Source organism: Tiliqua scincoides, chromosome 2 (assembly GCF_035046505.1).
Source record: "Tiliqua scincoides isolate rTilSci1 chromosome 2, rTilSci1.hap2, whole genome shotgun sequence".
Classification (NCBI taxonomy): domain Eukaryota; kingdom Metazoa; phylum Chordata; class Lepidosauria; order Squamata; family Scincidae; genus Tiliqua; species Tiliqua scincoides.
The window spans coordinates 157,601,831-157,612,892 of record NC_089822.1 but is presented as its reverse complement, the minus strand read 5'-3'; the positions used below and the strand labels follow the sequence as shown (position 1 = coordinate 157,612,892).

The window sequence follows — 11,062 nt, the reverse complement described above, 5'->3', positions numbered from 1 at the left end:
CCGTTTTAACAGCCCAATCCTCTCCACACTTTCCTACCATTGACTCTAATGAAACTTACTTCTGAGTAGGCATGCATGGGACTGGGCTGTCAGCCTTTTAAAGCAATAACAATACATTACTTAAATAACAAAAATTATCCGTGATTGTTATTGTTGAGTCATCAATGAGGACGGCGCTGTGCGTAGAGTAAGAAGAAAACAAAAGCCCCGAGTTTTATTTGCTGATCAAATACTTTGTCTCGTTGCCCTTGGTAACCCCGCTGTGAATCAGGCATTACCGAGGCCATGCCTCCCCCCGCTGACGTCACTCGGAGTGCGCCCGCCGAGGGGGCCTTCTAGAGAAGAGGCGCTGCGGCGCTGCACGCAAAATGGCGGCGCCCGTACTGAGAGCGGTGCTGTACGGAATACGGAGCAGCCGCTCCTTCAGCGGGAGCGGTGAGTGCAGCTGCCTTTCCGCCCTGCAAGCTCGATGTGGGAGCGAAGCAGGACTGAGTGGGTGGGAGTCGGGCTCCAGCTGTGGCTTCCTTCCGTGGCTTTGCTGCTGCTGGGCGTCTGGACCTGCTGCGGTTCCCTTTGAGTCCTCGAGCACGCGAAGGCTTCCTGGACACTGCAGTGGGAGTGCTGTGTGTGTGTGGCTGCTCTATGAATTGAGGCTACAATCCCATCCACACTTCCCTGGGAGCACGCCCCATTGACTATAATGAGACTTGCTTCTGAGTAGACACCCATAGGATTGGGTAGGAAGTTGCCTTTTCCATCGCAGTGATTGCCCGTTGTACCTTTATCCTCGTGCCCAGTGGAACTGTAGGCTGCTGTGCAAACCTGCACGCTCAGAGCATGGTCTTCTTCAAACAGAAGCATTGAACTATGTATGTGCAAAGGCAGAAACAAATTGGCTAACTTAGAACAAAAATTGGCTGGGGAGCTGGTGTTTTTCCTATGATTTTTTTCTGTGTCTACTCAAAAGTAAGTAGCATTCAGTGGGACTTAACTCCCAAGTGAATGTGTATAGGAGATGAGCCTAGGTGACTAAAATGCCACTCAAGACTTCCCTGTTATTGTGATCTTGACTGTACCACTTTAGGCAGTCTACTCCCTCTCAGCCTCCCTTGCAAAGTGCAGATATTACTTATCTGGCTGGCAGGGTTGTAGCAAGGTCAATATCAATATTTGAAGAACTATGTACAGTTGGAAAGTGCCATACCACTAATAAGTATTTATGTTATATTTTTTGCATCTTTACAAAATATATGAAAGCATCAAAGCAAAGAACTGATGTACAAAGGTTCAGTAAATTACACAATGCAGAAATCATTATTATTTAATTCTATGTACTGTCCTTTCTACGAGGAGTTCAGAGTGTGTATGTGAGTCCTCATTCTCCTTTAACCTTCCCATTCATCCTCTGAGGTACATTAGGCTGGGAGATAGCAACTGATCCAAGGGTGCCCAGCGAGCTTTTTGGATTGGGTCTTCCTGATCCAAGTCTCAAAACTTTAACTCAGCATTTTTCAAAGTGTGCCACTAGGAGCCCTGGTGCTCCCTGAGACCCCTTCAGCGGTTCCATGAGCACAACATAAGTGGCTGCCATCTGCTCAGTGTTGCTCCACTTCATGCATGTTCAGGCACTCTGGGGCCCCTTAGACTCTGCACATGCACCAGCAGGGCTCCCTAAGACTCTTTTCAGGAGTGTAAAGGGCTCCAGAGCCTGAAAAGTTTGAGAACTGCTGCTTTAACTGTCACACTGGCTTTCAGTTCAAATGAAACTGCAAACGTGCCAATGAGTTCACTGATCCATAATCTGATTTATTACTTTTTAAATGGGCTGTTAAAATTAAAAAGTTGAGGTTTGCACTGATGATGGCTTCAAAGTAGGTTTAAGCTCTACTGAACCAATGTGATCACCATCTCCTTTGTGCTGCTATTAGTCATTGTCTCCTTTTCTCTTGCTGCTGTTTTCACTGTGATAACTTCACTTGAATGGAAGAGCCCTGAAAGTAGATCCAACCTGCTGTGTTGCTGATCAGACAAGCAGATTTGTAAATGAATCATTTTATTCCTTGTTTTTAGCTGTTCTGTGCAAACTGGGGGTACCTCTGGGGTCGATGCCTAATGAAGACATTGATGTCAGCAACTTAGAGGCTTTGGAGAAGTATCGCAGCTTCACTCGCTACTGGGAAGTGGCAGAAAAAGAGAATAAGAAGCCTAATTGGTGGCAAACCTACAAAAAATGCAGCTCTCCAAAGCAAGGTACTTGACAGAAGGGATGTGAAGGATGTTAGGTTTTACTGCTGAATAAAAAAAAAACTATCTTTGAAGTCCAGTTTAAGTTTGTTCCTGCTAGAAGAGCTAAACAAGAAGTGTGTTCCTACTATAAAGCCATAAATATTTATTGTTTTCTAGAAACAAACCTTCCAAATACATTCACAGAAGTTACCAGCCCACTTTCCCACCCATACAGGTTTACTGATAATTATAAATAAATCACATGCTGCACCTATTCTGTTTGGTTGAACTGGCTGCCAGTCTGTTCCTGGGCTCAAGTTTAAACTGTTTGTTTTAATCTTTAAATCCCTTCATGGTTTGGTACTTGTTTATCTTAAGGATTGCCTTTGCCTGTCTGAGTCTACATGAGGTCTGAGGCAGGCATTGCAAATCCTGTTCTTTGGCCTGGTGCTGCCTATGCATACTTACCTAGGAGTAAGCTCGATTGAACACAATGGGACTTTCAAGTAAAACGGGCATTGGATTGCACTGCAGGATAATTATCTCTGTAAAATAAAAGAGGGGGAAATTTGGCAACTTTACTTGAAGGGGGACTTCATCAACGAGGGGGGGGGCGTTAGGACCTCACCAAGTTCTGTGAGAATAGGTCAGGAATGTCCAAGTGGAAAATGAACCTGTGCATAAGTTCTTTCTTCAGTTTGGATAATTGCTTCAGTTGTTCACCTGAATTTTAAGCACTCTCTCAGAAAGGGAAAAGTACACAAGAAAGCCATGGCCATACTTGTGTGGCTTGTCCTACACTTCATTTAGTCCAGTGTACTTCAGCCTTGGGGTCAGGACCCTAATGGGGTCGCATAACCTCAGTTGTGGGTTAGCGGCAGTTTATGAGAATGAAAAAGGTTGAGGACCACTGGACTAGAGCACCACCAGGTAAAGGGGAAGGCATCTGGTGTACCCCTTCAGGTACCAGGAGATTGTGTCCCCGTCCTGCTCAGGTTCTTAGCAATTGTGCTAAAATAGCTTTCACTAGTACCAGGCTTCATGGTAACTTTTGCTGCTTTCTCTAATATTTGGTTATAGTGAACAGTGCTGGGAGGGCATTACGGGGGTGGGGAGTGGGCGGCATTTGGGTGGTGGTGGTGGTGGAGACTAGGGTCCTGGGAGAGGGGCGTGATTGACAGTGGGGTCCCAGTCTCATATTTTATTTATTTGTTGGAGGTGTGGCATAAAAAAAGGTTGCAGACCACTGGTTTAGTCTAATTCACTGGCCAAGACAATCTGGTTACCCCTCTGGAAGTTGCTGCCAATCAGAGACTCTAGAACAGTCCCTGCCTTCCTTTCTACTTGCTCCAGGCTAACAAACAAGCGGTGGTTTGCAAGTCTTACATTCTACCCTGAAGCAAGACTTTAGGACTGTCTTGCTTCTCAGGCAGTTATGGTTCGCCCCTTAGCACAACCGTAGGCAGAGTGGCATAGGGTGTTTTTTAAAAAAATATTTATCTTTTCTTTAGATGCGGAGGCAAAGATAGATATTGGTTTACCTTATTCTCTGCCACCACGGACAAACAAACTTAAGGAAAGAAAAGCTGTAATGAAACAGAACTCCAACAATGTAGAACTGGAGAGAGCATCCCGTCTCAGGTCATGTATGTTTCTTTGGTCAGTCAGAGAACATCCACACTGAGTCCTTTTGTATTTGAGAGAGCTGGGCCACTCACTGTGCTTTTCTCTGCTTGTAGTAATGGTCCCACTTGACGATGTCAGAGCTGAATGGGAGAGAACCAGTGGCCCGTACCACAAGCAACGCATAGCAGAACACTACGGACTGTACAGGGATTTGTTTGATGGTGCCACATTTATTCCCAGAGTTTCTCTAAGGGTTGAATACCAGGATGAAGAACATGTTGTGCCAGTTTATCATGGGAATTTGGTGACACCCACGGAGGTATTGTGCCAAGGATATAAACTGTGAGAAAGAATAGATGTTCTGGCCATGGTAAAAGGTGATGCAGAAGTATAAGCAGATCTGGTAATTCTTTTAGGAAAAATAGCTTCCAAATTCTCTTGTTTAAGCACTTTTCAAACTTCCTTGTTTTCTCAGTCTCTACTGGTATTTAATGGATACTTCTGTATTCTGTTTGTGAAAAGCATTTATAAATGCTGCATTCATTGTACACAACAGCCACCTTTCACAGGCAACCCCTTCCAGGAATTGGTTTATATCAAGGCACCTTAAATTAACACTAAAATTTAATGTTGCTCTTAGTACTAGTGAAAATTCACATTCCTTTTAATGCTGGTTGTCTTTAGTTCAGCTCTGTAAATATGAATTTATTCTTCTACCTTGCTGAGTTAAAATAACATTGAGGATGCAACAGAGGTAACTGTTCCAGCCCCATTCTTCTAATTTATGATTGTTCTGTTGCAAAAGCAAAAGCAACAGGAACCATATGCCATTTTTTTTCTTCTGGAACTGACCTTGGATTACCTCCTACTTTATTGATGAGGCAACTGCTGCAGTCATTTCACTCTGCAGTCAAATTCTTAACAACTCCTGCTCTTCAGTCTGTTTTTATGTTTTTGATTTTTAAAAAGTAAAAAGTCCACCTTGAGCCAATGTATGGTTTGTCATACCAGATTCTGGAATCTCTGTTTCAAAGAGGGAATGATGTGAACAATCTGATTTTTGGCTTGTTGCAGGCAAAAGACAGAATGAAACTTTTATATCCATAACAGTTAGGTCAGCCATTTTCAACCACTGTGCCGTGGCACACTGGTGTGCCACAAGTGGTCCACAAGTGTGCCACATGAATTTGGGGGAAGGTCATTTATTAATAGGGCCAATGGGAGATGTGAGCCCCCACTGCCAGTATGGTGTGCCTTATCAATTGTCAAAAACCTGGTGGTGTGCCTTGACCATTTTAGTGCCTTGTCAGTGTGCCATGAGATGAAAAAGGTTGAAAATCACTGAGTTAGGTCATAACTAAATGACCTTCCTTATAAGTTGTGCTGTATTTTCCTGTGTAGGCTTTTACCCTTCCTGAAGTCTCATTTGAAGCAGATGAAGAATCCCTCTGGACCCTTCTGCTCACTAACCTAGGTGAGTACCAAATATTCTGAGGTTGTTTGCTTAGCTGGCTGCCTTGCTTTAGGGGTAGAGCCAGCTCTCTTGTTGCTGAAGGGCTTCTAGTTAAGCTACATATTCTGCAGTAACAGTGGAAACTTTAATTTCGGATAGTTGAACAACAGCGTACTTCAGTTCTGCAGGGTATCTGAAGTCAAAGTAATATGTGCGCAATGTTGTGTTCTCAGTGTTGTGTCAGCTTAATTTTGTTCCTTGTCACTACTGTACCTTCTCCTACCCACTCCCCATGGGCATTTGGAGCGGTTGCAAGCTGCTCTAAGCGGCTGACCACTTTTCTTGGTTTTTTTCCCTATGGGGGAAAAACGCAAAAAGCCATCAGCTGCCCAGCGTGGCTTGTGACCACTCCAAGCGCACTGTAAATTTGGAAGTAATTTCTGTTTACACACTTCCAGGGAGGCACTTCTGATGTCATGCCCCAGGTCCCAGATTCCCTAGCTGTACCACTATGAACTACAGTACTAACAGGAAAATCTGCAAAACCTGAAACTCATGTTTTTGAAGCCAGCTAGGCTGGGTCAGGGACAATGAAGGAATTCTATAATAAGATTACACTGAAGCGCTACATAATTGGACAGGAATTGTCACTAAATTGACTTTCCTTATGTGTTGTACACACAGATGGGCACCTGCGTGACAGCAATCTGGAGTATGTTCACTGGTTGGTGTGAGTATTGCCTACTGTATTGCTATCTGTTTCCAACCTTGGATAAACCTGGTGTTGAATCTTCAGTAGTCAGCTACCACTAACCTACCCTGTAGACTTTTCTGGTGTGTGCATCAAATGCTGGTCTTGTGACTACAGCGGTCTAAAGCACACATAAGAGAAAGTAATGCCAAGCACCGATTTGATAGTGCTGCTTTTGATCAGCTGTGCAGTTGCGAAACAAGGAAAGTAGTGTGAAAGCAGCCAGGCAGCCACATTCAACACAACCTCTGTTTTATACATGGATGCCAGTGTAATATTTCAAGAGGATACAGCTGGGAAAGTGTTGCCAATTGCTACTTGTTCAGATCGAAAATAACTTAATTTTTAAAATAAAAAGACATCTCTCCCATGTATTTTCCCTGTACCAATGTATATGTTTCTTAGTCCTTGTATCTGTGTACAAGGATTGTGTAGGTAGGGGAAGCACAATACTTCAGTGACTGAGCGCATTCTTAGCATGTGGAAGGTCCTGGGTTCAGTCCAGGTACATCTACATTCTTCCTGGGCAGAGCCTCAGAGACTCCATCACACCTAGGACTGAACTCTGGCTCCCGCCCCACATGTTCTTACTCAGCAGTACCTATTTCAGTAGTTATCACTGGCAGTTGGAATTGTTGCTGGAGGAGGCAAGGAGCATCCCAATACTTGGTACTTAACATCTTACTCCTGTGCAGAGTGATGTTCTCAGCACAACTAGGACTGAGCTTTTTTCTTTTTTGGTAGATATTTGCATGGCATTTTTAGTTTGTTTAATCTTGCTTATTCCTCCAAAACTATGTATATAGTATTTTTTACGATTGTGAACCTCTTAAAAACTATTAACATGTAGAAAAAAATACTATAAGCCATTTTCAGCCCATAGGTTAGATCAAGATATAAACAGAATGAATGGATATTCACCTTCTCCATCTAAAGGGTTTTGGGTAGCACACGGTTCTTGGAAAGATCCATGTCTGAACCCTGGGAGACCCAGTCAGGATAGACAGTGCTGGTCTGAATGATCCAATGATTTGACTCTGTATAAAGCAGCTTCATATGTACAGGTTTAGCATGTGCTCCTGAGGCAAAGTTTACTTTGGATTGTATTTTATGCTTAACAGGACAAACATTCCAGGCAATAGAATAGAGGACGGCAAGGAGATTTGCCATTATTTTCCTCCATTCCCTGCTAAAGGAACTGGTTACCACCGCTATGTCTTCCTGCTCTTCAAGCAAGTCCAGCCAATTGACTTCACTGAAGATGTGCGGCCATCACCATGGTAGTTTTTCAAATGTTGTTATATAATTACTGTAGAATCATTAGATGCTTTTGTCTCCTTTCAGAAGAGCATCAAGTGAAATATTTCTTAAAGGATTATGAACAGTTAACAGTGCAATCCTAACCAACTTTCCAGCACTGGCATAGCTGTGCCAGTGGGGTATGTGCTGAATCCCTCAGTTGGGGGCCAGTCATGGGGGCCTCCTCAAGGTAAAGCATTGTTTGTTCCCTTACTTTGGAGTTGCATTACCCTTATGTTGGTGCTGGAAAGTGGGTTAGGATTGCACCCTAATAGTCTTAGGGCACAATCCTAACCAGGTGTACTCAGAAGTAAGTCCTACTTTGTTCAATGGGGCTTACTCACAGGAAAGTGTGGTTAGGATTGCAGCCTTTGAAAATTAAAAACAAGTCAAACAAGAACATAAAGTATAATATGCATATGTGCTTTCTCACTCTGAATTTGATTTTAACATTGAAATCCTTCTACTGATCAGAACTTTCTGAGAATCTTACCTACTGTCAACTATTGTTCCTTGGTTTTTTCTGACTGAAATCAGGGTAAAGACTGCCATTCAAACCCTTTTTATCACTCATCAGAATGACCTTCGTACAAAAATGAAATAACAGAAAAAGGTTTTGCATCTGGGCTGATTTTTTTCACCTCGGTTTAAGAATCCACATGACATATTCTTCCCTCTTATTCCTTTCCTCAAATTATGGTGTGAAATAAGATGTTGAGAAATAGTGCTTGGGAGAAATGTGCAGTTATATAGAACCAATATGTGATTGCCTTGCTGATACAAGCAGTTAGTCCTAAGCATTCAGTGTTCCCCACCCTGTGCCTACTCACCACTAAAGTACATGTTGAGCTACTCATTTGGCAAGTAGCTCTGCTCTCCTTTTGTAGTATATTGATGAGTGCTCTTCCCAAGCTGTTCTTACAGGCCAGGATGCCTAAGGAGACTTACGGTGCTGGCTTTCTTTGTCTCCCTGTGCTTCTGGGGAAGCTATATCTTCTTTGGCTTAGTAGCTTTTTGTTATGAGGTACCAGCTGCCTATGGTTCTCATACCTTCTGTTGCCTCTTATGGCTAACCTTTCCCTGGAAGTTTGCAGGGGGAAAATTCGCATGGAAAATTGGCTTCTACAGATAATGGAAGGAGCAAGAAATGTAGCTAGCCACCATCCCTTTCTCTCTAACAAGGACTTGCTATACTGGAGGCAAATCTGACACAGCTCCTTCCTTCCCAGGGATCTAATAAACTTAGAAAACTAATTTTAGATTGCTGTCATTGCTCTTTCCCAAAGAACCCAGGAAACTGCTGCTTGTTTCCTTTCTTTGCGGGAGATACAAATTATCAACCTTTTTGTCTCCTCGCAGACTTACAATTTCCAGGATTTTCTTTGACAAGCATTTACTACATAACAGATGTCTGAGGTCATGTCTGTACTCTAAACCTAAGAGTATAGTCTTATTTATGTACCTTATTTTGGGTCCATTTTTCCCCAAAGGACACTGGGAGGGTGACTTGCCAAGGGCAGTAATGGTTGCGGCTATTACTTTTATTCTCTAACCTTTTTCAGCCACAGCCTCAAGATGCGAACCTTCAAGACGTTTGACTTCTACAAGAAGCATCAGAGTGACATGACACCAGCAGGACTGGCGTTTTTCCAGTGCCAGTGGGAAGATTCTGTGACGCAAGTCTTTCACCAGCTTCTCAGTAAGTAATGGACTACATGCAGAATCTCTAGATTTCATTCAAGCTCTACATTTCACTAATCGGGCAAGCGTGCAATGTTTTTGGCAGTGTTCTAGTTTTAAAACATAAAAGTTTAAATAATCTGGGATCCTCCTGTCAAGAGTCTCACTAAAAGACCTTATTGCAGATAAGTTTCATGTGGCAGAAGATACCATGTGGCCTAAACCATGGGCAGCCCAGTCCTAAGCTTCCTGGCACCTGCTGGAGCAGCAGTGCCAAAGCGGCTACCCGGCAGGCACCTAGAAGCTGTTGGGAGTCTCCTCAGGGGGAGTTTCGGGGCAAGGCCTGCACCCCACAAAGGGGCTTCTCAAATCTGCACTGGCTGTTTTGCCAGTGCAGTCTTGAGACACTCTGTGTTGGGCTTTTCAGCTGCTTTCAAAGCAAACAGGGAGGGAGTTTGGCTTTTTCATACAGATAATCTTCCATGTGGCCACCACACAAATGAGTGCTTGATTTTCACCCATCCCAAAAGATAGTTGCCTGCTGGATGGAAGGGTGCTTGCACCACTCCTCCAGGAGCAGTACTTAGTAAACATATAAACAAGACAGTTTAATCTCTGGCATGAACTGCTTGTACATTTTCAGGTTTTCAGTCCTAACAGTGGGTTTGGAACTTTGAAAAAACCCAGCAAAGATTCTTAGAATTCTACAAGAGACTACACTTTATGATGAGGCCATATTTAGTAACTGACAGACTAGGTAGTGAGTCCTTAATGCAGTGGTTTCTAAACTCTGAGCTGTGGCTCCCCAGGGAGCCACAGAAATCAGTCAGGGGAGCCATGGAATCCTTGGGAAAAACTTGCCACCCTATACAATGTATAGGATCGTAGCCCTAATAGGAAGCCTCTGTCAATGGCCCAGTACATCAAGGGAACCGCCAGTTGAAAAAGTCTGGGAACTGCTGCCTTAATGTGTAGATGTGAAATCAGGATTATTTAGTCTAGAATCTAACAGTTTATTTGAGGCTGTTTGGGTCATACCCAGAAGAGATGCAGACCAATTAAATGTGGCCATGTGGTGCTTGCTGTCTTCATGAACTCTGAGATGTGCTAACATCCTGTCTTCCTCTTGCAGACATGAAGGAGCCAGTATTTGATTTTGTGCGGCCCCCGAAATATCATTCCCCCCAGAAGAAGTTTCCACACCTCCAGCCTTTGAGGTACCTGGACAGGTACCGAGACAGCAACGAGCCCACTTATGGCATTTACTGAGATGAATCACATGCTCTTTTCCAAGGGGTGGAACCTGGACGGAGCAACTGCAGTGCAACAAAGAATCCTCCTGCAGTGCAAGTGCCTGACCGGGAAATAGATGCATAAGGGCTGCAGCTGGATTTGATATTTGCTCGATATGCCATTATTTGGTATGATTATTCACCACTTGAAAAAGAGATGAAGCTTATATCTGTTTTATGGATCTCTCAGAAGACTTCTCAGAATCTTATAAATATATTTGATCCTGAAGTGAAGAAGCAGCACAACTGTGCCAACATGCTTAGCACTACTCAGAAACTGAGCAGATGCTGAATCGGGAGCCAAATGCTGCACACATTTTCTGTCAAAACAAAACCGTTTGCATCGTGCCTCCAATCTTGAGGGGTGTCAGCAAAATATCTTCATCCGAATTGCATCAAATTATATATGATATATTGCAAAGCACTCGGTTGCTTCTGAAATGCTGAACTAGTTGTGTCTTTAATTTTAAAAGTATGAATAAACTTGTTTTAAATATCCTACAAGACTGCATTTGAGGACTTGGGGAGAAGCATATGGGAGTAATCCTAGTCTCCGAAGGGTAGGACAGTCTAATACAGAGGTGTCAAACTCGTTTCATTACAGTGGGCCAAATAGCATTCCTGATTTCTGCTGAGGTCTGGAAGTGATGTAATTAAGCAGGAAGTGACATAATTAAGCAGGTGATGATTAGCAATAAGCACTTTTTATCACTTAGGAACTCATTAGCTGCAAAT

The 11,062-nt window shown here is 43.3% G+C and overlaps 1 protein-coding gene across 1 annotated transcript; it reads left to right on the top strand.

Annotated features, from left to right (window-relative positions):
- Nucleotides 1–295: 295 nt before the first annotated feature.
- MRPL38 (mitochondrial ribosomal protein L38) lies at nucleotides 296–10,821 on the top strand. Its single transcript, XM_066616409.1, has 9 exons — nucleotides 296–435; nucleotides 2,071–2,250; nucleotides 3,738–3,872; nucleotides 3,966–4,171; nucleotides 5,254–5,326; nucleotides 5,990–6,035; nucleotides 7,178–7,336; nucleotides 8,918–9,054; nucleotides 10,168–10,821. The coding sequence occupies exons 1-9, from the start codon at nucleotides 369–371 to the stop codon at nucleotides 10,302–10,304; spliced, it is 1,140 nt and encodes a 379-aa protein (XP_066472506.1). The 5' UTR covers nucleotides 296–368; the 3' UTR covers nucleotides 10,305–10,821.
- The last annotated feature ends 241 nt before the right edge of the window (nucleotides 10,822–11,062 follow it).